The sequence below is a fragment of the Ambystoma mexicanum genome, chromosome 8 (genome assembly GCF_040938575.1).
Source record: "Ambystoma mexicanum isolate Mex_15411 chromosome 8, UKY_AmexF1_1, whole genome shotgun sequence".
Classification (NCBI taxonomy): Eukaryota; Metazoa; Chordata; class Amphibia; order Caudata; family Ambystomatidae; genus Ambystoma; species Ambystoma mexicanum.
In genome coordinates this window covers 144,678,704-144,706,188 of record NC_090929.1, presented here as the reverse complement: position 1 = coordinate 144,706,188, position 27,485 = coordinate 144,678,704, and the positions used below count along the sequence as shown (strand labels likewise).

Sequence of the window (27,485 nt, the reverse complement as noted above, 5' to 3'; positions counted from 1 at the left end):
GAATTCCACTATGATGAGGGAATTTGATGTGAGCCCACTGGAAGAGAAACTGACAAGATATTCTGTAAAAGGGCTGCCTGAATACTTAGGACCACTTTTTGGGGTAGTGAATCCCGAAATGTATCAAAAGAGTAAACTCAACACAAAAGGAAGGTACAAGTTTAATATAGAAGCAAAGGCTAGGAAAAACATCTTACACAAGGAGATTCGAAAAAAATATTGAAGATAGAAGGGAATGTGGTGCAAAAAGCAGAGAAAATCAGGGTGCCAAAACAGAGATACAAAAATTGGTTAAAGTTTGAACGTGTAAAATTACACCAGATGGATGCAGAAAGAATGGTGAAAGTATTAAAGGTAAAACTTCTTTTGGGAGGTAATAAATAATACAGAGGAAAATCATTGGTTACTTGTAAGTAATCCCATTCCTGAGGATGCATGGCTCAAATACTTTAAGGATATGCATATTTACAACTCCATCAAATGTAATGTTGATTTAAAGCATGATCTAGGGTGGAATATAGATATTACTGCTAAGAACATAGAGGGGAAAATGATGAAATCAAATACCTCAGGACCCAATAATTTAACCAATGTGATTTTAAAACAAAATCCCGTGTTGTGGTCCAAGATTCTGCAGCTCGAATTCAAAAATATACTGGATACACATACTATCCCTGACTCATGGAAAATGTCGCATATAGTTCCTATTTTTAAGAAGGGCTCGAGGTTGTCACCAATTAATTATAGAACAATATCCATAATGGATGTGGACTCCCAAATTTTTTCCGCATTAGTATTGGGCCATATAGATGAGTGGAGCAAAGGTAATAACATATTAGATTACAGACAGATCAGCTTCCGTAAGAATATGGGCACTGATTGCTGGGGTCTAGTGGTGAGGTGTCTCCAAAGATTGGCCTGGTCATCAACAAACTCAAATATTCATGGCATCTATGGACCTAGGTAAGGCGTTGGTGAACAGGAACCTATTGTGGAAAAAATAGATAAATGTGGAATGAGCAAGGGTCTACTAGGCATGGCGATATAGCTTCACAAAGATTAAAAAATAAGGATCGGGCTAAATTCAGAGGGGTTACTGTCAAAGGAATGTGATACTAGGAGAGGAATACGCCAAGGGTGTATACTAGGTCCAACGATATATAATTTATGTGTCTCGGATGTTGGAGGCATTGGACAAAAAACAGCTAGCCTCACCGAAATAGGGGCATTAAAATTTAATTGGGCTTCATACACTGATGATTATGTGTTGATAGACTCTACACCAGTAGGATTGCGGAGATTGATGGTAGCATTTGGGGAATATATGTCATCCCTGAATCTAAAAATGAACTCTGCAAAACAGTAGTTTTGAGATTGTCCAAAGGGAAGGAGAACAAGGTACGAAGGTTGAGGTGGATTGGGAAAACAGTGTTCTGCCCATAAAGGATAATTTGCAATTTTTGGGATATCCAATTGTGGCAAGATACAACAAAAAAAAATTCTACAAATTATTTAAAATCAAAAACATCAAGAATGATAAATAAAATGAGACAATTGGATCATAGTATCGGAAAATTCTCGCTAATACCTTGTAGGGAATTTTAAAGAAGTAAAGTGTTAGCAAATATCTGCTATGGCTTAGAATTCTGGCCTAAGGAATTGTAACAAGAAATTCGAGCTACAAAAAGAGCAATATGGAGTTCTGTCCTGTATTTTCTGCTAAAATGTGTCCCAATGCAGGTAATACTTTACGAGATTGGTCTGCAATCTATTGGAAGCAAATATGGCATGGAGAAAATTAATTTTGTTAAGAAAATGTGAAACCTCTGAGGGTGCCAGTCTTTATATGTACTGTTAGGCATTAATAATACTGTAGGTTTCATGAAGGATCTTAGGGATGAATGTGGTATCATCTTAGAAAATGTGTGTCTCTCCCTCAACCTCTTAAGATCCAATCCCATAAAGATAAAAAAAAACATCAATAAGAGCTTAGATTGGACCAGGGAGGACATACTTAATTCAAGCATCCATGCCCAGGTGGTATCTCCACAAAAAATACCTGGCACAATGGAATCTTATCTTTTGAAATTCCCCAGCAGAACGTTGAAAATGGGAATAATGAGATTTAGATTCAATGTTCTGTCTATGAATAAATGAATTGGATACGTAATCCAAAGGAAGTGCCAAATGGTATATGTGTAGACATTGTAAAAATCCTCAGGAAGTTGAGTCATTGCTTCACCTACTATTGTTGTGTCCGGAATGATTGGCCTATAGGATAAAGTATTTGAGCTGTTTTGTCAATATGGAATGGATCAAGAGATACCAGTTTTGGTTAACTTTGATACATGCTGACTCGATTACGTTAAAACTAAGTTTTATCATTTCTAAAAATTGTGTGTAAAATAGATGAAATATTAGATAAATAATATGTAAAGGTTAGTGTGCAAAGATATCCATTGGAATGTGTGGTCAGTAATGTACATCTCTTAGATGATAATCGCCTAGGTTAGTATGCAATAAGTACTGTATTATGAAATTGTATTAATTTTTATGACATTGTATTAATCACAGTGTTTTTATTATGTTTTTCTAATGACTGTTTTTTGTAAAGGTTTATATAAACCATATACAAATAATAATTTAAAAAAAGCTATAAGTCTAGCCATCTGGATGAAACACAAACTATAAATATGGTAAATTCTCACTCCTGCTGGTGTGGAAGTTTTATGAAGCAAAGGTGCTGCCTTCTCTTATATATGGAAAAGAAATGTAACACTTACTGGAGGAAGTGGATTTAGCCATTATGGAAGGTCAAATCTGGAAAAAGGTGTTTTCCTTCCAAACTCAACTCAAAAAGCAGCAGTAAGATTCAAGCTAGGTCTTATTTCGTTAAATGCTCAGATCTTATCGAAGAACATTCTACTTTGTAATAAGTTCAAATGTCCACCTTGCCACTCCTTATCTGCAGAGTTAAAAAAAGTTGAACAGGATAATGTCGAATGGCACCTTATAAATTATAAATTGTGGCTTGATAAGTACGATCCGGAATATGAGGAATTACTAAAGAATCGCTATGCATTTAAGAAGCACTAGTGGAGGGCAGGCAGGTCTGCAACGGCTGATAGTTTGACAAAATAAGAATATCATAGATTTGAATAATGTACAAAAGATGGTAAATGTCTGCGCCCCTATTTACATAAGTTTCAATCGAATAGGTTCGGTAACGTACTGTTGTGCTTCAGACTGAACCTCTGATTAACTAAATAAAATGCTCTATGTGGCAAGGAATCGGTTATTGATGTTTGTCAGTACTGTAGAAGACGTTGAATTATTAAAATATTTGCTACTGTCATGCCCAATATTGACGAGAAAACAGGGAAAGTTGTTTTAGAAATAGTTGGTTAAAATGTGGGGTTTTATCAATGGAAGATATGTGGTTATATTTACAGAATTTGCCAACTTGGGACTGGCACAAGAGAATATATCAATTTTGACTAGGGTTGAACAGTGAACAGTTTATAAAGTGGTTGAGCAATTGTAGAACGAAAAATGAATTGATTTTGAACTATGTTAGTATGTGATTTTATGGAATTTTTATAGAACTTTTGTATTAGTTGTAAAATGAAAAATGGAAGTCTAATTATGTATCAAAATAATATGTATACGTTTGTTTGTATACAATTGATATGTAACTGCATTTTAAAAGGTTTTAAGTTTTAAAACCAATTACACAATAAATACATTTTTAAAAAAGATTCATTCAGAATGGAGCTTTCATAGAGGAAGCACAGTATAATGCCTTGAAATCTGCAAAAAGCAAAGAAAGCAGGTTTGCTCCAGTAAGGCCAACTTGACTCAATGATGTTAAGCTTCTTCAAGACTTTGAACAAACTTTATAATTTAGTTTGGAAATCTGAAAGGCGCAATATATTGCAGGAAGCCATTATTGTGCCCAGCACAGTGAGTCCATGGTGCCCTGAAAGGGGGCGTTCAAGCAATATCTTGGAAGTAGCTGCTAGTCGTTTTAGACAGTGGAGGAGGTTGGTGGTGAAACAGAGTCTTCCAGAGGGGGCACTTGTTATGATAAGGCTTGACCCTCTCATGCATGTCCCTGTGAAGGAGATGGAAGATGTTGATCAAGATTGTGCTGGAAAAACACAGGGGTCTTGAGGTTTCCGGAGGTGGGGGGCGGGCAGAGGGCAGCGTGGCGGGAAGAAATGAGACTAGCCACTTAATCTTGGCTTTTTCCATGAAGAGCTTTGAGGACTAGGATGGCAATGTCTTCACATTGACAAGATGATATAATGTTAACTTTCACAACGCTCCTTTCGCTGGTTGAAATCAAAGCTTATTTGCAAGAAAGAGGCTCAGAACAGGTGCATATTTTAACAATTGTACAAAGCATTTTAAGGCTAGAATAACATGATGGTAAATCAGAAAAACCTTTAAATTCTCGATGCCACAGACAAAACAAATACAAACATGTAATCTTGCCTTGCTTTTACACAGTGCAAAGAATCCTACATTGAAATACAGATAACAAAATGTGTCATAGCCTAGTTTGGGGAAACCAAACATACTTTTCAGTCAGAAATGCACATGTTTGACACTGAAATCCCAACCCCTGGACCATCTTCAGCACCCAAAGTTGTGGTGAGGTCTGAGTGGGAAAAGGGTGGAACAGGTCCTGCTTCATCTGAAAACCAGACAAGGATCATTGTGTGAGTAACATCATACAGCGTTTAATAGTCATGCTAGACAGATGACCTCTGGACAGAAGCCTTGAACTCCCCTCGTCTCAATTCCATTATTATGGTATGGCTACGATATCGCCGAGTCAGAGGGACACTACTTTGCCAGTCCTTGTCTTTCATTATATCCTTGTCTAACTTAAACTGCACCAATGGAACACTGACTTATAAAAGAAAAGCCCAGGACTGGAGAGGTGGAGCCACAATGGCATGGAGCCATCCATGGCATGCTGCAGTCCTTAACATGCAAATGGGAGACCCGAATCTGGCCATAGAAAATAAATAAATAAATACAATTAAAACACAATGTGTTCCTGTAGAAAATCTTCAGCTTTGCCGCATGCCATGTCAGTGCTGTCCCTTTTTATTCCATCATATATTTGTATCCTAAAACTGTAAAACACCAACTGAAGTGAAAACTTTTCTGCAAATCGTGCATCATGATTTATACATTTTCCGACACATGCACTCAGCCTAACTGTTTTCAGTCAACAACAAAAAAACAAGCAAAAGTTCAAGATATATCAAAACAAAATTGAATATTGTCCAATGGCAGACCATATAATTTCGAAGTGTGACTTTCTATGGTTTTCCAAGTGCGACCCTTTCGTGGCAATTTCTCATAAGGTGCCTCCCCTTTTGGTTAAAACAGAGAAGTCTCCACCAAAGTCAGTGCATCAAGTAGGCCCTCACTCACCCTTTGGTGCTTCTGTTTACCTAGAAGTAGCAAAAAGTAGACATCTCTGGAGCTTATATGTGGGGTCAGGAGTATCTCCAAGAATCAGACCTGGGAGATGGAGACACTGCGAGAGCAAAGCACAGCGGAATCATTCAGTATTGGTTGGGTGGAGAGTCTTATAGTCCTCAGTTGTGGTCCCATGGCTATGACATTGATTGGGAGCTAAGTGCGAATCCCTCAGACTTTTGCCACTCTACGCGATCAAAGGAAAGTAATTATCTACCTGTACCTCAAACGAACTCTTCCTTTAATTGACAACGTGGAATCTGTTACTAGTCAAGCTCGGCGTACACCTACATGATCCCTTATGCATTTGGAGTGAATAGGTTAATAGTGATCAAAGAAGCAAGTCTCTGCATCAAGAAGTATGTACATAATAAATACAGCAAGGGGAGACGTACCAAGACCAATGTGCGATCAGAGTAAACGGCAGGAACGCATTAACAGAGCAGACAATTAAGAGTTGTGGGACTTATAGTGTGTAAAAAGACCCACATGTTCAAAGCTGCACAGCAGTGAGAGCGAGGTACAGAGCTACCTATGTGTGCAATTCTACACTCAAAGAGAACATCTTGAAATTGCATGTGAAGGAGACATCAGGTAAGGGGATGTGACACTGATGTTGGCCTTCCCTTCCTGGAAGGTGGTCTGGTCAAGGACGCCTGAGCTAGTAGTGTTGCAGCAGTAAGGTACAGGTTGGAAGGGATGGCGGATCCAGCAGTGTACTACTGCACCACTGTTATGGAAGCTGAAATTGCTTTATAGCAGCTGGCGCTTTTAGGCTTCTACATCGATCCCTTGATGCCAGTTCGAATTTTGCGCTTTTTCCTCCCAGCATTAGTCGCTGAGCTTGAATTGCGCACAAACTAAAAATAAAAGATGCAGTTCGTCATTTTATGTATTATATAAAGGTGAACGATAGAAAATAATAAATGATTGGGGCTCTGGGGAAGTGTCCATTGGAAAGGAGTACTTTCGGCAGAATATATATCAGCGTAAATTGCAATAGCGAAAAACGAATATTAGCTGGAAGATCTTGGCATCCTCTTTCTTGCCAGCTGCAGCATAGTGGTGCCCTATTTTCAGCACTGTCCTGTATGCCCTTTTACTTTTCCTTGGTTTGGTGTGAAGGCACGCGCCTCAAGACCGCGGCGGTCTGTAGTCTGCAAGTTTGTTGGCAGTGCTTGGGCGGTTCAAGAGGGGAACGTGAGTTGGCGGCGCTGTGTGTTGTCCTTCAGACTGGCAACCAACGAGGGCCGTTCTGCGGTCAGCCATCCCTCTGGTGCATGGTTGTCGCTTCTCGTCCAGAGTTTCAAGGGAGCATTCACACATATCAATCAGTGCCTCTACCTGCTTGTGAACAGGAAAGGTCTTGAATCGCCGTTGAGCAAGATACAGAAAGGCTTCCACGAAGGCCTGCAAGCACATCCCTGTGAAAAGAACACATAATTTGTTACAACACCATCCATGAAGTGGCTTTTCAAACCTTTCCTATAACATTCAATCTACAAATCAAGCAGGCCTCATTCTTAAGACCAAAGATCTAGCATGCCAACACAGCCAAAATCGATTATCACAGAAATGATTCAGAGAGTTGTGAACATTGTCAAGTAGGATTCTTTTCTTCTGTCTTTTTCAGACTGGGAGATGGCAGAGTAGGTGACAGGCTAGGCCAGACCAGGAAAGTCAATCTAGATGGAAATCATGTGTGACATGGTTGACACACGTGACCCGCCTATATATCTCATCTAAATAATCGATGGGAGCCCATAAGGGGGCCAAACAAGCTCAAGGAAATTGGGTTTTAATTATCACAAAAGGGTTCTCTTCTGGGTAAGCTCAAACTCAAAACAAAGTGTCAGGACAGTCTCTCCACAAAAGTTAAAACAGTTTCAGGGTTTCATTATCAAGTGCACAACGGTTTGGGGCACCACCCCGTCAATGCCAGTCTATGAGGTACTCTCTCTGGTTGTCCACGAGTATTCTCATGTTGATGGTGTGATACTACCAACGCCGGTCCCCCTGGTAATCCAGTAACACTGTCTTCACCACGAGTTGAAGATACAACCGCAGCTACTCCTTGACATTAATATATGGGATTTAGAATGTGCAAATCTAGCTGGCAGCAAAGGAGCACTGTACAAAGGAGACACATCTCAGGGGTTAACAGTAGGATGCATGTGCAACAGAGGATCCCTGTTGGGCTGAGTGGTAGTGGTAAAGAGGGAGAAAGGATAGAGTGTGGAAAGCAGTGATTCATAAGATGGGGGCAGTCTTGCATTGGTAACTTGTTGGCGAGGCAGGGATCACACCAGGAAAAGGCTTGTTTCCTGATTTTCACCCTTTTGCAGGTAGCCACAGGAGACAGTGAGTTTCTCAGTGATGCAGGCCGTCCTGAACATGATGCATGTGTGCATGGTTAGCCAGTGCAGCACCCTGAGGATGGAGATAATAGGGTCACATTTTCTTACTCCTGTGATGATGGATGCTGCAGCATCCTGGTCAGCTTTCAAAGGGACCAATTTGGCATGTGGGACACCTGCGAGTAGGGAGTTGCTACCGCCAGGATGGGAACCAGGGCTTGGACAACTGTTCTGAAATTCAGGGCAGACATGAAAGGCTTGAATTTGTGGAGGAGTGTAAGCTGGTACCATGCAACGTAGGTCTTCTTGGTGATGTGTGTTGAATGAGATGTCAGAGCTGATAGTAAAAGAGACATTTTGCACAGGGTGGGAGTTGAGGCTGGCATCTGCTGAGCACCATGCCAGTTAACCAATTGTCGACTTGGGCATGCTTGGTGGGGTTTCCCTGGTAAATTAATTTGGCCTTTGTATGAGTCAGCTTAAGGGAAGGCACTTGACATCCGGGCTTGAGTGAGGGACAGAGTTTTGGAGCAGATAGATGTTATTGATCTTTATGTAAAGCTGTGTATCATCTGCACATTAAGGCCAAGCCAACTGGTATAGGCTTTCCCAGTTAAAAGAGGAAAGCTGAAGTTGGTTTTATCGTCTAACTCTCTTATGGTTCTCTCCACTCCTCCACTTCCTCTTTGATGCAATGCTACAGTGCCGGTTCCACCTGCAGGTAACGATCAAAGCCAGCTTAACTATGGATCTCTTCAAAGCTCGGCTTAAACTTCACTTATATCTTCCCTACTGTGTCTCCCATCCTCCCAACCTTACTCCACTACTCCCTCCAGTGATGCTTAATAATGTAATTTTGTATATGTTTAAAAAGTACTCAATTTAAGATTGAAGTACATGCCCCCTTAGGTTAATGTTAACTTTGTAAGCCACCTGTTTTCTTGTATATATTGTATTCTATTTATTTTGTTCCCGATACATGTGCCACTTTTTAACACTGTCAAACTGGGCTCATCACTTGTTCTCATCTTTGCGCTACTGTACAGGTACCCTTCCTTGGAATGCCATTTCTGATCGAAATTGACATCCCTGTTCGTCAAATGAATACAAATGCAAAATTGGGGGCTTAACACCTTCAGATTTGGGTCTCATCACTACCCCCAGCATTGGGCCAAGAGTGCATTTGAATGCTTTCCTGCTCTGGCAAGCTACCATATCGCTAACCTCATGCACCTCCTGCTGACTTTGCATGCCAACCACCTCATGATGTTCTACTCCAACCTCCTCCTCCATATATCTCCTTCTCCTGTCAATATACACCAACTCATCCTGCTGACTACCACCAACGTCCTCTTTCAAATAACTTCTCCCTCTCTAGTCTAGTAAGCAGAAATTAATAGAGATCTCCTGGTTGATGATGAAACCAGAAATGCATTATCAAGCCTAGATATCTGCACTCCCCACTATTCAGTGGTGAGTGATAACTGACTGTTGGTAAGAACTGGTGAACTGTTTGCATGTGGACAATACTGGGGGTGAATGACTTTGCATATGTGGCTAGCATCTTGCAAATTGAAATGGTTACCTCTGCAATATAAATCTAGATTTTCCAAACTGTTAGTAAAAGAAAGACCAGATTGTAATAAAAACACAGAGGCAAGTCTTATGCCTCTCGTTTCTTTATTTTTCCACTCAAGCAGCAACATTTAAAAGTTTAACCACTTTCTTGCAACTAAATGTACAATACGTAAAGGGAGCAATTGGTAGTTCAATGAAGACAAAATACACAAGTACCTTCACCAATCACAATCCTTGAACACTCCATAACTCATAACTCTTCATTAAAACTTCCTCTTCCTCTTCGCAGAACATCAAAACGAACAACTCAAGTACTGCAAACCAATAGTCAGCTGCAATCACTGAACCTTGAACAAGATGACTAAATAAGGACCTGGTCTGCACATCATTTCTCATGAAGCCACCTGTTACGCTCACCTGGTATCCACAGGGACGCCACCCAGCCGGATTACTCGCTGGCAGGCTTCTCAGCTTTGCCCTGATGTGATCTGCGGGGAAGGTTCTGCCTGCAAATACAGGAGGACTGTGTTCAAGACTGACCGACTGGGGTAAGTATCCTCCCTCCAGCCCCGTATGATTTCAGTCCCTCTGGCACCCACTTCTCACCTTGTGGTAGAATTAGGCGTGCTCTCCGTCCTGCCTTCTTTGCAGGGGCGCGTTGTCTTTCATGGGCGAGTGCGGTCCAGTTACTTCACTGACGCCGGCCCGTTTGATATTGTTCAGGTAGGTCTTATTGCTGTTCTTTAGTTTTGTTGCTATCCTGCATGCCTTTCTTTGTTTAAAATGTCTCTTTTTTCTCCCTTAGATATGCAGTGATTCGGCGCGGTGAACTGGGTGGTTGAGCCCCGCTGGTAAATGATGGTGCATTAAGAGCGCTATGATGCGGTAAGTAAGCTCTATGCGCAGCGCTGCAAAGTCTTGCCTTTGCTAACCTGTGTTTTCCTTCCTTGTAGGTCGCGGTGTTCTTCAGCTCGAGTGGAATGTCTGAAGTGGTGCCAGCCGAGAAGCGACCAGCCAGGGAAGCCTTTTGAGCAGTTTGCAATTTGTAAATGTCTCTACTGCTTTCTTTAATGTTACCTCTATCTTCCTCTTTCAGGTCGTTCTGTCCGGGAGGCGTGCAGATTCGAGGAAGCTGTTCTCAGTAGCTGCGAGTGTTTAAAGATGAAGACTGCAGGTAAGATGCTGCTGCTAATGATGTTCCTTTTGTCTCCTTGCAGGTTCTGCTTCTCCGAGGTTCGAGGGAATAGCAGGACACGGTGAGCGTCACGTTGCAAGCTGCAAAATAATGTCAAGCGTGTTGTCTTTCTCGGGTGTGGTTTTAATAGCCCCAACAAAATAGTCCAGGTAAAGTAGTCCCTAGGCTACCACACCCAAAACATTAGACCGCAAAGCTTGGTTCTAGGAACCAAGCTATGTGGATGCCTCCATGTTGGCTGACAATACAATAAAGTAGTTCCCAAGCACATTGTTTTTCATGGTGTATGAGCCTGGCGCCATAGGCGCCAGAACTGGCCCCAGGAGGGCTTTTGAAGAGGATGCCACGCTCTAGAGGCCCGAGTCCTGACTCCACCTGGCCAATGGGTTTGCCAGAGGGGGTTTTGGGCGAGGGTCGTGAGACCACCACCTATGCACCTACTAGAAGATGTAAAATGCCAATGATAGACTGAAAGCTCAGTGTAAACAACTTCACTGTCAAGAACAATTAAATGATTGCATGCAAGAGGATCGTCAACTTCTTTGATTACATACTAAAGGTTGAGGGAGTTACTCCAACCTCCCTTTCCTTACAATTTACACTTCCATAGGGTGGGATAATGCTCACCCCTTTGTCTAACAGAATCCAAACTTTCCTTACAGTTTGCAAAATCTCTATTTTGTGTCTTGACCAGAGACGGACATTATGCTTTTTTTTTTTTAAACATACCACTGCTGATCGATGGTTTCCAGTTAACAATTCTTAAACACTGAATCTCGGACCAATCCACGGTCTTCATATCTGACAAGCGGGCTACTTCTTGGTATGCATTTAACGACACAGCTCCCAGTGCGGAATTAACTCCCAAGCATGTCAATGCCTGCCTGTTTCAGAATCCAGAGCACCCAACATAGTGAGGCCGGAAGGATATTGGTTTATATGGTGTCGGTTCTGCAATCAGAAGTTGATCCTCTAGGGGGGAAATGCTGCAGTTGCTTTCTTATATGCTTTAAGACGACATACAGCTTAACTTGGGCTGTTCCTGGAAAGTAGGATAAGAGACTGTTGTGTCTGGTGAGAATATTCTAGCTGCTAAACGGGGAGTCTGTCTCAACGTTGTGATAGGCGATCAGACATAGCAACATGGTCGACTTGGAGGATAACTCTGTTCCAGACAGATCCTCACTGCAAGGCAATAACTGAAAAAATACAATAACTAAATCCACATTCCAGAAGACCAGTTATCATCAGGTAGTCCGGGACGTGACCAGCCTCGTTCCCATAATCATTCAGCAAACCAGTGGATTCTGCTCCAATGGCTTTCTCCCATTGTCTACCAGCCTATCTTAAAACATGTTATACCATTATGTTTTTCCAGATTATTATTGATCTGCAAGCATTTAAAACAAGCACTTTTGAGAGCCTAAACTGCTGGCTCAGATCTTCAAACATTATTAGGTATAGTCATTGAACATATAGTGATGCATTGCCTAGTGGGAGTTGTAGTTCTAGCACTCCAAAGGCCCAGCACAGAGAGACAATAAATCCAAGAGAACTAAAGAAGAATTCTTGATTTCGAGGTTGTAACATTCCAAAATGCTAGCAGAGAGACACTGACAGAGCCAAGGGAACCAAAGAAGAATTGGACGTGTGTTCCTAATACCCCAAAATCCCAGAGAAGCTGTGCTGATCAAGCCGAAAAAACAAGAAGAAACATTCCACATTGAGTGTGTTCGCCCTAAGACTCCAAAAGCCCCCTTTAGTGACGCAGAGCAGGTCACAAGAACCCGCAGTTAGGGAGTCGCGATTCTAACACTCCGAAACACCAGCGCTGTGGCCCTAAGTACCAGAGACTCCATGCAAACGCATCAACCAATAAAAGTTCATTAGAATAGGAATTACAGATTGACACAAACAGCTTGAACATTTTACAAATACAGTGAAAAGCAAAAGCTATCCAATACAGAATTACATGTCGAGAGTTGCAGTTCTTTTACTCGCAAAATCTAATACATAGACATTCACAGGTGAGAAGAAAACATTGAAGAAAGCCAGGCTGGCAAGAGTGGCTCCAGCTTTTTCTTTGAAGCAAAAAAACCGCAGAAACAATGGCATGGTGACCCCCCAACCCCTGTGAGAAATTCTCTAAGGGAGAATGCCAGAAGATTCCATTACTGGTAGAAGATACAGAGAAAGATGCTTACATTGTTGAAAACCAAGAGAGACGAAGCCAGAGGTCCGCCTGAGCCAGAAACAAGTGTGCACCTTGGTAATACCACCTCCGCTCCCCCCACTCTCCCCCTCCTCCTCGTAAATTTTTCTACATATTGTTCTAATTACTTGTTTCATGTTGTAAATATGCTTCTCTCACTTTTGTACCCGTTATACTGTAAAGTGCTTTGGCTTAAAGCGCTATATAAATTCAATAAACATAACAAACATAACATAATAAGAAAGTCTTGGTTGCATATAGAAAACATGTCTCAGAAAGATAGCTCGGGGGCAACGTGCTCGCCTTGGAAGCAAGACAACACAAGCAACACAGATTTGATACCCGGGTCCGCGCCTAGAAACCTCTGGGTGTTAAGCGTGTTATAAATATCATACCATGCTGCTGGTAGTAAAACATTCATCCCGTAAATTTTCCATTTCTGTGCTAAATGGACCAGGAAATGCGAACAATTCACAGAAATCTGGGTGGACCAAAAAGCGGGAGGATTCTAAAGGACTTCAATGCATTTCCAGCCCCATGAAAATCAGAGGGTAGCAAAAATGCATTCAGAGTCCTATTGCGGAGCGGATAGGGTGGCGAATTCATACACTGAAATATGTGCCCCTACTCTGGAAAACAATAGCTATAAATTAGGGGGGGGCACACAATATATGCACACGTTTTCCACATGATTTTTACATATTTTATGAACCTCCCGGACAGAATGCTATCAGTGTGGGTAGGCAATCCCAAGCTTTTCTGATTTTTGTAACAAAAATTGCTGGAAACTCCGTCTCAGAAAGTAAGCTCTGCTAATCAGGCCTCACATTCTTAATGCTCCATGTACAAAAAGTACAGTGCACATGTGTTCACTTGACTGGATCCTACCTACTGACACCCCAGACAATGCAATTTAGATTGGAGAAAGGGCAGCAACAAAGCAACATGTACATTCCTGGCAAAGGCGCTGCTGGAATCTAAATTAATTCCAGCGATAGGCTGCCCTTAAACAGTGGCTATTGTGATACAGGCATGGTAACAAGAGAGTAACAGACTCAAATTCAATAGTTCAAAAACCTTTATTGAAGAATGTTCTGGGGTTGCTATAGTGCCTAACTGGCCCCAACTCTAAGGGGTTTGTTCCCTCAACTGATGTTTCTAAGGGCCGTCGATGTCTGAGTCCAAAACCAAAATCAATGCGTGTCATAACCTACGCTTGCCCTCACTCTTTTATTAAATGTGATTGGGTCTTCATAAAGGAAAAATGGTGGTTCAAAAGGAAATGTAAACCAAGACTGGTTTCAGGTAATCTTGCCCTTGGCTGCAGTTCTGCAGTTTCACAAAAATGGTTCAACTGAAAAGGGTTGCCCTCGGAACCTTCCACATAGGTCTCTTGTAGTACGTCAATAAAGTTCCAAATGTCTCTGGGCGTCTTGGGGTTCTCTTCCCCAAACTTTGATCCTTTCAGTTCCACACAAAAGGACAGTTCCTTTTAGGCCGCTCAGGGCTCCGTTCCCAAGTCTGGGCCTCTTCTGCATAGTGAAAAAGGTCTTGGTGGGTCTATCAGAGACCTTTCCCTAGGTTCAGGCTCCTATGTTCTCAAACAAAAATTCACCTTGTCAGAATGTACCTTTCAACACATATCTTTCCAGGGCTGCGTCAAGAACTTTCGAAAAAGTGCTGGGCTATTTGCTCGTCTTCTGCGAGACCACTCTGACTGTCCCTAGTCTTTACAATTCGAATCTCTCTTCTGGCACCTTTCTCCTCCGGTGCCTTTTCCACTCTGCTCTTATTTATCTTCCACCATTCTTTACTATTGCCTGGGCATCCTTGCACCCCCTTTCAATCTTTCCACTTGGCGTATGCACACTTGGCACCTTCTTTTCCTTTCGGGTCACTCGTACCCCTTTCCTGATTTGGGTTGCTCGTACCCTTTTCCTGCTTTTGGGTCGCTCGCACCCCCTTTTTGGCCTTTGGGTCTCTCGCGCCCTCTTTCCTGCTGCTTTCCACTTAATAGTTCTCAGGCTTTTCTCTTTCTTTCAGGTTTTTGATTAATAATGTTAGCATCTTTCATTCCTTTTTCATCCCGCTCCAGCTACCTGCATGCCACAGAGTTTCTCGCTCTCTTGCTGTCTGAAACTCACCCGGTAACGCAACGCTGGTAAGCGGGTCCTCTGGATCTTGTAGACTGAGGTCAGGGTCTTATCACTTGGTCCTCAGACACCCCTAGGACCGGCTCATGTTCTAGGGGGAACGAGCACTGGCCTGTTTGCGGGCACCAGTCTGCAGCATGCCTCACTCCGGCTCCCTGGAGACACAGCTGCCTTGCCACGCTGCAACCCCTCTGACTACAGGGTCAGCGTCTTGGCATTCAGCTCTCCTCCGGCTCTTCCAGGCTTCCATGTTCCAACCAGCAACCCCGGCTCGTTCACTGCTTCTGGCAGAAACGCACCTTTTATAGTGTAGTGGAGTCTCCAGTGGAGTCAGGGTTGCACAGTTGTAGTAAAGTGCCTGACCTTGCCTGACTATTAGTGGGACAGCCTAATGGTGTTATGTAGTAGGCCTCTCTTTGCATCTCCATGCTGTACCTATGGGTAATCCTCATTGCTCTCAGTAGCCTCTTCCTCGTCCGAATACATGTTGGAAATGGGGAGGGGAGAACGGGATAAGACTGAAAATACCCCGTAAAGGCTGAGGTAGAGTGTGCTGGAGTACAATTGGGAAAGGGGGAATACCAAGTCTCATCTTTAGGCATACTCCTCCCAATTCCCTGAGACCCTCCACTCAGGTGATCCTCCCTCGCTTGTCCACCCCTCCAGGCTCAGGATCTAAAAGCGATGGCCCTTCCCTGGCCACCTGAATAGAGGATCTCAGGGGAGTGGGTGGGAGAACACTGTCAGGTTTCTCACACTATCCAAGACCCAAATTATATAATAACTGTACCTCCCTAAGGCCTTCGGGCAGACCCATTATAAAGCTATATCTGGTTTGATATAGTGGTCTTTTGGAGGCTACAGTTACAAATGGCCAAAACATATTTGATGTCTTTTTATTCAACTGGCTTTCCAGTAACCCCTGTAACTATCAGAGATGTGTATGTCACTGCCTGGGGCAGAGTTGCCCTAACAACAGGATCTTAGGTACAGCTCTAGAGGCTACCTTTGTTCTTTGCTGGGAATGCTTGATAGAGGAACATGCTCTGCCCCCAAGAAAGCTCCACCAGCGCAAGAGGGATATCATATCAGCAGGATAAGGACTTTAGTCACTTTGATGTAGGGCAGATACGAGTGGGGGACATTTAGGTAGCTGATGAAAAGAGTTGATTCCCAGAGAGGGGGTCCACCACAATGGCATTTCCTAGGAAAACCAACTTCCTGTGCCCCTTCTTAACTTCTTGCAGACAAATCACTCTTTAATTGACATCACCAGACAAAGACTTGTCAAAGCAGCGAGGATTGAACCCTTGCAGAAGGATTGAAACGGACCAATCCACTGCAGTAAAATAACTATATAAGGGGTGGACCATCCCTAATTGGGTCATCTTTGGATTACAAAAAAAAGATTTTACCTTTAAACGTATAGGGTACAGCCTACCCAAAGTCCTCTGCCATAGAGGTGAAGATTAATACTTCCAAGGACGGAGCAAGACCTGCCCCTCAAATGCTTCAGAGCACCATTTGAAGTGTGCTATCTGCTGCTGAGATACTGGTACCCAGGAGCCTGCCTACTCGAAGTGGTAGCCCATGCAAGTGCTCTCTGGCAACTGTCCAGGCTAGGAAGAGCAGAATAAGAATTTATCTTATTCTTTGGCAACCTGGACAGGTCCCCCGAGCAGCCTTGATTGTTTTGGACACCCTGACAAAGAAATGACCCATTAGTTTTGTTAGGGAAAATACCTTTTAGAGCAGGACAGAGATGTTTCCAAACCCACCGTTTTTTAATAAAAATCCAGGGCCAAAATCATGAACCCACTGTGTCTGAGTTCCATTCCTTACCCTTCACAGGCTTCAAAGTGGGGCAAGTGCAGCAATCAATTCAGCTCACCACCTCATTGAAAACAAAGCCCTAAGTGTTACACACACTTGAGTATTTCAGGGGGCCCAGAGTGGGTACATCAGAAAAAAAGACGACCTTTTGGAGCCATTCTGGCGGAAACAAGGGAATGATATGATATGATATGGAATTTATAACGCGCCTATACACAAGTGTTTCAAGGCGCGGCGAGGCAAGGGAGGGGGAACAAAGGGAAGACAGACAACGATCCTACTAGGCCAGGTGACATTCAGATCGCGCATGGGAAGGGGAAGGGGAATAGTGCGGAGGGAAGGGAGAAGGTGGAAGTGCAGTACAAGGGATAGTACAATAAATAAGATAAATAAACACGGCCCGCAGGTGGCAGTGTATGGTAAGTGCAGAACATAAGTGTTGGTAGGTGGGCTGTAAGGATACAGAAAAACAGTCCCCAAGTGCAGGGGTTGCGAGGGAGGCAGTGCAGGTGGGCAACTGGCGTGCCTGGGCCCAAGATCAGAAGGGAGGCCAGGTATCCAGTGCAGTAACTGTCAGGAGAATCAGCAGGGGAGAGGGGGAGTGAAAGCAGAAGGAAAGAGGAAGGTTTTGAGGTGCTTCCGGAACCAGAGATGGTTCTCCTCAAGTTTCAGGGAGGCAGGAAGGCTGTTCCAGAGGGAGGCCCCTGCCGAAGAGAGAGATCTACCACCAACTCGTTGCTTGGAGAAGCGACTGACCCTGAGGGAGTTAGAGCAGGAAGAGTGGAGAGATCGAGAAGGAAGATATTTAGGAAGAGAGAGTTGAAGGTATTTCGGCCCCAGGCCCCAGAAGGCCTTGTGGACAATCCAGAGGGTTTTGAACTTAATCCTCGCAGCCACTGGGAGCCAGTGCAGAGATTTCAGTCCTGGAGAGATACGATCCCTGGGCTTGAGGCCAAGGACAAGTCTTGCAGTCCTGTTCTGGATAAGTTACAGAGGGCGGAGAGTAGAGGCAGGCAGATTTAGATAGAGGCTGTTACAATAGTCCAGCTTGGAGAGAACCAGGGCTCTGTAGACAGTGAGCTTCTGGGGGAAGGAGAGGAAGGGAAGAATACCTCTGAGGAGGTGCAGCTGGTAATGTTAATCCATCGCATAATGGTCTTCATCACAGAATATAAAGATTATGCCAAAATATTTCAGGCCAGCCTTCTTCTTGAGGTCGAGAAACACTATGGGTCACATTTATCAGCCAGACGAGGTATGGTCTCTGCTAGTAAGTTACACACTTTGCCATTTTCATACATATGATGAACAAAGCTGAGGAACAGAGTGCGAAGATGTCTTTTGCCTATCCCAGCCAACTGTTACAGCCAATCAAAAAGCACGGAGACCGCTGATAACGTGAAAGTGTTAGCATAAGCGGTCCTCTCACTGCAATATGCACAATACATAAAATGATCTCATCCAGCTGGAAGAAAGAAGATAACATAGGTGCGATTGATCTTCTCCACAAGCAACCAATAGAGCTCAATGCATTTCTGCAAAGCTGGCCATACTATAAAGGTAGAATGGCCAGGATGAGTCAGTATGATATGAGAGCTGGAGTTTCTTGATGCTGTGTGTTCTGGCGAGGGCTATTAATGCTCAAAGATCCATCTGCTTATTTCTGTTAATCTCAGTCATAATGGAGAGTTGGCGAGTGATGTCAATCCGATTCCAGCAGCAAGAAGCAGAAGGGTGCACTGCCCTGCAGCATTATACCATTATAACCTAGCATTTTTGTACAAGAGCATACTACTTTATCAGTACGCTAGCAGATTATTTAGGAATCTTGTTTTAATTTCAGGGTTCAACCTCTCATAAACCCTACTGGGTCGGCTCTTACACTGGAGCTAACGACCAAATGGGAGAGGATGAGTCTGTGAAACATGATGATCTAAGACAAAGTCACTCCTAGGGCTACTTCTGCAATAGAACGCATTCTTGGAACGCATGGCGTGGAACGCATTCCTGGAACGCATGGCGTGGGATCGGTAAAATAGTAAAAACTCAACTTGAGTTTTGCAACCATAACATCTGTTAGTTACAGTGATGCAGGGCCATAGTCTTTGGCAGTCGCAATATGAAAACACGTCTATTTCTATTAACATATTTGTAAATAAAGCACATGACAGCACAAAGTGAAATAAATGGAAACACATATCAAAGAACAGAATGGAGGGAAAAATAGAGGAAAAAAAGCTTGGACAATATGTCACCTTCATCTTCCCAGTTTCGGAAAAGGATTGAACAGACTGTACAGTATACGAGAACATCATTTATAGATATTGCTTTTCTTATTGGGTAATTTGACCACAGTCCACCACACATCTCGAAAAAAAAACGTGCACCAAAGTATCTTCAATACTGGTAGCACAAAGACGTTTGAGTATATGTTTGAGTTGCTAGGTGCCTCCTGGCCATTCAGCAGGCGTGGAAGTCCCCACAACTTCATGTGCTGGCCCTTGCCTACCCGGGGCACTTGTGATAGACTAGGGACCAAGGTTGAACATGAGGTGAACTTCATCCAATTGGGCAGACTCCTCAACAACAGCGTGACCCCTAAATGTAATATATTTAGTCAATTATACATTTTACACTTGTGGCATTTATTTAGTAGTTAATGTTTTTGCTTTGATTTAGCCCATACTTTTTTTGCATTGGTTTTTCTATACTCTGACCTTTGGATGTGGAAAATAAGCATCAGAAATGAGTGTTAAATGTGTGCAGTATTGTTACATGATTATCATTTTTCTTTTCATAGATCCCCACCTGTTTTTCCAGTACATATTGAATGCATGAGATATATTTGTATGTTGGTATGTACTACATGAAACACAAAGAGAAACAATCTACAGCGCACTTCTCGAGGAACCCCCAAACCATCCACCATCTAGTTCAAAAGCGGTGCTCAACTGAAGCCGACATCCACTCGCTCACATCCTCTCCCCCAGCCATTCACACCTGATGGTGTGTGGAGGACTGCAGTTCAATACACGTTTGGGTTCTTCAAGACTGCAGGTCCTGGGGCCATGCCACAGCAACTGGGTCCCAGGACAAACCATCCACCACCTAGTTCAAAGGCGGTGCTCAACTGAAGCCGACATCCACTCGCTCACATCCTCTCCCCCAGCCATTCACACCTGATGGTGTGTGGAGGACTGCAGTTCAATACACGTTTGGGTTCTTCAAGACTGCAGGTCCTGGGGCCATGCCACAGCAACTGGGTCCCAGGACAAACCATCCACCACCTAGTTCAAAGGCGGTGCTCAACTGAAGCCGACATCCACTCGCTCACATCCTCTCCCCCAGCCATTTACACCTGATGGTGTGTGGAGGACTGCAGTTCAATACACGTTTGGGTTCTTCAAGACTGCAGGTCCTGGGGCCATGCCACAGCAACTTGGTCCCAGGACAGACAGGCATACATACATACATAAATATTAACATTTTGATTTATTTACAGTAAACAAATTCATGCAACCTGAAAGCTATCATAAATTGCAACTTGTCACAGATGGCACAACACTCACTCCAAGTCTCAGAGGTGGTTCAAGGGTTATTAGAATTTGCATAGGCTCTAGGACTGTCCCGCTCCATCTCATCTTATTAAGCACCTTCTCCGTAACCCAGGCATCCCTAATCCCAGGTTAGTTTCAATTGAAATTTGACCGTTATTGTCTAAAGTCTGCCTAGTACTAAAGCTGATGACCTGAAGGTAGATTGCTTCTCTATACCCCCTTCAGGGACTTCCTAACTGTACTTACTCTATCCAGTTGCTAGTGTTCTATAGGGACCAGGGTATTGTGCCTTCAACACTGTGCTAGATTCAGTCTTTCTTCTATAATGCCAATACTCTCCTTTTGCTTCCTTCTACTCTCTATGTCCACCCACCTTTTGGCTCTCCTCCCTCCACTCTACTGTCCCTCCGACATCCCTCACTCCGTTCAGGTCTCACCTCCACCCTTCAATGTTATTATCTTCTCTATGATCTTAATACTCCCTCCTCCACACTACTACTCCCTTTATCACACTATTACATATACACTTCATCGTCACGCCTTACACTATCTATCCTAAACCCACTCATCACACCAGCACTCGCACTCGCACCAATGTAGCACTAACCAATACCTCCCTTGCTCCAGCAATCTTCTCCACACTCTGCTGTTCCTCCCTCCTGCTGGTCTCTTGGTCTTCTACCTTCTCCTCATCTGACCTCACCAGAAAAAAACACACACTTCTTGCTTCCTAGTGCCTCCTTATATCACCCTCGCTCTGTTTGGATTGGCTTTCTGACCCTGGCCTATTTAGCCCAGTCATCCCCACTCGGGACATTGTGATGACAGCTAATATTACAAGAAGGGGCTCATCCTGCCCAAATTCTCCTTGCGGAATGGCTCTGAAAAAACAATGTCGACCCAACAAGCGACTGTTCCTGTTCGTGTTAGTGGACCCCGTTCTGGGTTCTGGTGTTGTGTTGGTTTTAGTCTATTTTATAAGTTCCTGGTGGTCTAAGGTGGGCAGCAGCGGCTGCGTTGCTCGCTGTTACCCCGAGGCAGTGTTGCACGGCTTTGTTGTCTGATGTGTGCATTTACTGTAACGGTGTTGCTCATCTGCTTCTTCTCCACCTGCAATGTATTTCCTGTGACGAGGGGGCCAATGGCATGCAATAGGTTTGCAGGCTCGCTGCTGCTGGTGTGTGGTGCTCGAAGCAGGTTCTCAAAGATGTTCTCTATTGATTTCCCATTCTGACATGTGGTCTCTGCAAAGAACAGAAAAAACTGGCGAGAATCCTGGCGTAGAGGCATGAAATGAGTCAAAGGTGGACTACTCAAACAGACTGGTAGAAGGGGGGGCTGGAATTGGGCCCTATCGCCTGTCATCTTCTTCTGAGTTTGAAGAGGGAGAAAGTCCAAAGCCAGTACTGTTAGTCAAGAGGGTTTCTTATCTCTGACAAGGCCAAGCGACTGGCCTTGTCACAATCTTCAGAGAAATGTATTTTTATTCGGACAATGCATCTGTTAACACAATGATACAACAGTACATAAAATTATCAACAAACACCATATAAAATTAGATTCCGTTTTTCCATAAAATATTCGACACCCTCAATAAAACTGGCTGCATCAGATACAAATGTTACATCATTAGTATTCATAAAGGAATTCATTGCCCCTGTGCAGGTTCTGATATTATTGTGATTAAAATGCTGCCTTAACCAGCGTTTCCTCATATGAATTGTGAACCTACAAACTGATAAAAATCACTTAGATCCCCTGTACGACCCAGACCACAGGGACAGGTTTTATCTGACCTCAATCATGGCACTCTTGCTTGCAGTGGTAATACATTTATTTGTGCAATACACAGGCAAGTGTTTCAAAGTGCTCAAGGAGGGAAGGAACACAGGGAAAATCCGTTTTGGGGCTACCTGCAGCTGTAACAAGAGTGTATTCCTACTAGTGTTGGTGAGGATTTCAAAAATACAGAGCCAGGGTCATAGAACCGTAAGGACCGGAGTGCAATCACTCACTCTAAGAAGGGACCCACTTCCAACTCAGCCCTTTTTTGAAGAATGGATTTGTGGCCGGCTTTTGAATGCGCTGCCTGACCCTCCTCGGCCGTAATTTTTCAACAAGACCTTAAATTCTTCCCACACGAGAGACAATTTTCGCTGACTTTGTTTGCAGAGTTCCAAAACTGCTGCTAATAAATTTGGGTTAGGAAAAGGGCCATTAGTTCAAAAAGCGATGTTCTGCTAAAAAGGGAGATGTTTATCGCACCAAATTCGAAGCAAACAGCATCTGCAGGGGAGTTAGGAGGTAGGCCTATTAACCTGGGAAGACCCTTGTTTTGCACGGTCTACAGGCACCAGCACAGGGTAGGACCCCACACTTCCTCCCCTTAAAGAGCAGCCGAATTAAGCTTGGGCTGCATTACCTGCAAACATTTGTCCAGGCGTTCCGCTCCGAATTGATGGTAGAAGCGCATGAGTCTGCCGAAGGCGACCTAGGCTTGGTTCGAAATTATGCTTAAGTGATTTCCCCACAACCCATTTTAGGTGAATAACAGGCCTAGGTATTTATACTCGTTCACAACTTCAAGAGATTCATTCTTAAGTGACCAACTAGGGACGTGCTTTTTTTTTTACCAAACCCCATAATCTTAGGTTTTACAAGGTTTAGTGTCAGTCCATGTTTTTTAAAGTACCAATTGGAATGGTCCAGACTCGGCTGTAAGCCTTTGGGGGTTTGATCCAGCAGTACTGTGTCATCTGCATACAATAATGCACTTACCTGGACCCTGTTAAAACAGGGTGGAAAAAGAAATGTTTGTCTGGCCGTAGGATTAAAATCACAAAGATATAGGAAGAATAGAAGGGGGGCAAGGGGGCAACCTTGTTTCACCCCTTTGTTGCTGCTAAATTCTCTCGAGTATCCGTACTGCTCATCACACCTAACAGATACCTTCAAGATCACTTAAGTGGAATCTACCAAGCACTAGTGCTCCTGAACTTACCCTATCCTCTTGCTCGAAGTCTGCAGTGAACAATTCTTTGAATACCATCTTACGTGCAGCCATTTACGTTTGGCACCAGTATCATAGCCTATAGACATTCTCCATCCTTAGTAGGAAGAAATTGGCCATGTGAAAGGGTGAAAGGTATCGACACCTAACAAGAGGCCAGAAGCAGCATCACTAACATCTCCATATGAGTGGTGTGTTCTCACCCTATAGCAGCCAAAACAACCTTCAACGGTACTGCAAGAAAAAGCCGATCAGAAATGTAAAGCACATTCCGATAAAGAGACGGCAATAGATTGCCCAAACATGGTAAGTAAGCTGGGGGACATTGCCATGACCCCATTTGTTCCCTTGATGTACTATCAAATTGTTCAGGGCATTTCGATCCATTGAGAGACTATCTCCAGCTACCAAATGAGTGCCAAGAGCCCCTCGACCAAGCAACCCGTGAGGATAATTACTGCTCCCTACATAAATTGCAACCCAATTCTGACACCGCTTTTAATATTAAGAAAGGTGGTATGTTTTTAGTCAATATTTCTGTAATTAAAAAGTGAAAATAACTGTGCTCCGCACAACAATGCACAAGCCTCATTGCTGCTCTGAGCATCTCTGTTTCTGTTCATACTATTTGCAGATTAGCTTTGACCTCAAAGGCAACACCATTAACCTAAATAACATTTTAAAATACGGAATCACTGCTAGCCAAAAGGTGCATTGAATGTCAGCCGAGATTACAAATGCTGATGACAAGTGCGGTACTTTGGGGTTACCGGTGGAGCACCATTATTACAGCCGACCATGATTGGTGTGACGTCATATAACTTGCACACAGTTGAAGAGCGTGGGACATATCATTAAACAATGTACATAACAAATTACATTGTAGCCGATTTATTTGGTTCAACGAGATGTAGCCATTAGACACTTGGTTAAGAGTGCTCTTCTGAAGCATGTTTATTCTCCCCTTCCATCACCAGAAGAAGAGAAACATTCATTATCCTAATAGCCCTGTCAAGATGCACATTTGCCAAGTCTGGAGTTAGATTGCAAGCAGTGATGCCTTCTGTCTTCTTGGGGTGGCAAGTACACCCTAGGGTCCTTCTAAGCGGACAGGAGGGAGTGAACCAGTGATGGAAAATGCACCTTCATTTATAAAACATTTAATTCCCCATGGGCTGTAACATACAGAACATGCAAAGAAGCTGTTGTAGAAGTAAAACAGCAGCATGCCCTACATTGGTGGTTGTGTCCTACATCTGGCATGTTATATGTGCCGTGAATGAGAAGCACTGGGTGGAACACGAAGCTCCTATTTTGTAAGGTTTTACAGTCCCTATTTGCTTGTTGCCTTTGCTTGGCACCGTGCTCCTGACTGCACTTCCCCAGCTCATGCTTCTACAGTGCTGACAGAAATGTGTAACCGGTTCTTGGTCTGTCAGCTCTTTCCTTGAAGAGACATTCGGCCAAATACTGAAAAACTAACGTTAACATAAAAAGCTCTTAAACTGCGCTGTTTGCATTTGCGTTAGTTTGAGAAATGTGTAGGTCACCTTATTTTTAAAGACGCGCTTCAGGGGGCTGGCTAGCAGCACAACTGTTAAAATTGCCAGGCCTCATGCATAGGTTTGTGTTGAGAGTGTGCTCCTGACACTAATGTATTACAGGCTCCGAGCATCAACCTGGGTGCTGTGAAGGCATCATGAGGCAAGACACAGACAACAGACTTAAAATTAAAAATATATATATTTGATTAAATCAAATGTCAGGATGGTAGAAGGCCTAACTTGCCTATGTTAAGGTGGGATTTCCCTGCCTGAAGGAAACTAAGGAAAGAGTCAAAGAGTTCAACTTAAAAGTCTGTGTGTCCAAAACCTCAAAATTAAAGCCAACCAATGTGTAGGGATGTCAAAAACAAACGAAATGGTGTTCAACTCATAGTTCTGAGCTTTTCCCAGTTGGCAGCTTTCTTTCAACTCCCCTTTCCAAAATACCAGAAAGTTCCACAACAAAGTTTCAAGATGACCTTTCTTCAGCTCAAGGTGACAGTTCAAAACTAATCCTCAGGGTTCCTTTCCCCAAGTTCCAAGCAGCCCAGTTCACACAATCGAGAGGTCTTGAGGCTTTGTTCTCAAGACCACACAATGTGGCTCCTCATGTCTGAAGGTTCCCTTCCCCAAGACTTTAGATTAATCATCACCATGTCTTTGATTTTTCAACATTTAGGGCTCACTGCTCTAGCGCAGTTGTCAGACCAAACGGTGCACCCATCACAGGTCGCACAACCAGGACTCCTAACTCTTGGCTTCGATGTGTACCTTTCCAATCTTCTGGCTTTTGCGTATCAGCCTCTTGGCTTTGCCGTCAGTTGTCACATATCCTTTCCAGTCTTTGGCCTTGTCACTCTGCATTCATGGGTGTTTTACTCACACCCACCTTCTTATGACTCCTTGTCACACTTGGGCCCCTTTTCTGTAAATAGTTTTCCCCAGGACATTGGGGTTATTCATTTTGCTTACTTGGTTATTCCATTCAACACTTTGAATGCTTAGTTTCAGGGTTTCAATAAATTCAGTGTTCTATAAGCAATTATGCCGCTTAATTGTAAAGTTCCATTCAGTGAGGTATTCCATATGCATTGGTTTTCCTGTTTTAAACAGTCTGTTCTATTCAGTATTCAATAAGGATTGGTTTCACTTGATTTTTAAACTGTAATTCAATTGGATATTCAATAAACATTAGTTGGATTTTGAAAGTTCCATTTAATTCGGCATGCAATAAGCATTGTTTTCCCTTCATTGCAAAGTTCCAGTCACTCGGTATTCTATATGTGTGCAGGGGTGCCCTGGTGCACACGCGTCCTCTCCGACAGTCACTGGCTCGAGGCGTTTCAGTCTAGTGGCTCCCTCCACTTCTTTACTGCATAGATCAGGAAACTCACCCTTTCGCCCTGTCTGCGCCCGCTGCGTGTCTCTCTTCACATGCCTGCAACCGGAATACTGTATCCGGGACGCAGGTGGAGTCCTCTTCACTTGGTGCTCTCTTGCAGCTCCTACTGCTGAGCACAGGTCACAGAGGCTACCAAACTGCCAACACTTACGCAGTCCAATAGCTCCAGGGTGTGTACGTTTTCTGGGCAGTTCACCGGCGCCCTGATTATTCGTCCGGTCCCACCATGATTGCCTCCTCAGGAGCACAGGCCCCTGCTGGTTTCTTCCACCCAGGACTCCCTCTTGCTCTCTGCTCTACTCCATCAGTCTCTTTTTATACGCCTGCAGCCCCTCTGCATGCTGTAAGTGTGGGTCTCCAATGAGACTTGCCTGACCACGATTACAGGGACATGCCTGACCCTTACAGCTCCCTGCAGGCATCTTCCTCGTCCCGGTACCAAACTGGTGAAAGTGTGTGGTGCTCATTACTCGTAGTTGCTTCTTCGTTGTCTCAGTACTTTTTAAGTGTTCTATGTGAGGAAATGAGGGGAACAGCTTTACGATAACCTACAAAGGTCAGGGAGGGGTATAGTTGGGTCTTCGAAGTATAAGGAGTATACATGTCTCTCCTAAGGGTACCCTCCTCCCAGCTCCGAAGGACCCTCCACCCAGGTGATCCTACCTTGCTTCTCCACACCCAGGGTCGGGATCCAAGAGCGATGGCCTTTCCCTGGCCACCTGAGAAGAGGATCCAGGGGATCTAGTAGTGAGAATACCCTCAGGTTTCTCTCAGTGCTGGGAGCATATTTCATAGTGTGTATTGGTAGCGGGCCCTTAAAGGGCCCAATGTTATGAAATGGGAAAAATAAACTTAAAACATTTCTGTCCCTGTTCAGGGATCTAAATGCGAGGGTGACATGCTAATGCATCTCCTCACCTGCGCCAGGAACGTTTTGAGAATTGGACCCAATGTGTCTGAAAGACCTCCCTACATGCTGACATTCCTCTTCATTTATGGCTGCAAAGCCAGCTGGAGAGTGTGGGTAGGAAATGCTGGGTGGAAGACACACCTTTTAGTTTCATCTTGAAAGATGCTAATGTGATAACTACATTATTGTAGATCTTCGTATTCGAGGCTCTGTAAAAAGTTATCTTCGATCCTAA

At 43.6% G+C, this 27,485-nt stretch overlaps 1 protein-coding gene across 1 annotated transcript in view; it reads right to left on the bottom strand.

Moving 5' to 3' along the window:
• Positions 1-4,426: 4,426 nt before the first annotated feature.
• The window catches only part of TTLL11 (tubulin tyrosine ligase like 11), a 1,410,454-nt gene continuing 1,387,395 nt past the window's right edge, over positions 4,427-27,485 (bottom strand). The window contains exon 9 of the mRNA XM_069609505.1: positions 4,427-6,923. Coding sequence (XP_069465606.1) covers positions 6,634-6,923 — 290 coding nt within the window. The 3' untranslated portion in view covers positions 4,427-6,633. The remainder of the gene's footprint in view (positions 6,924-27,485) is intronic.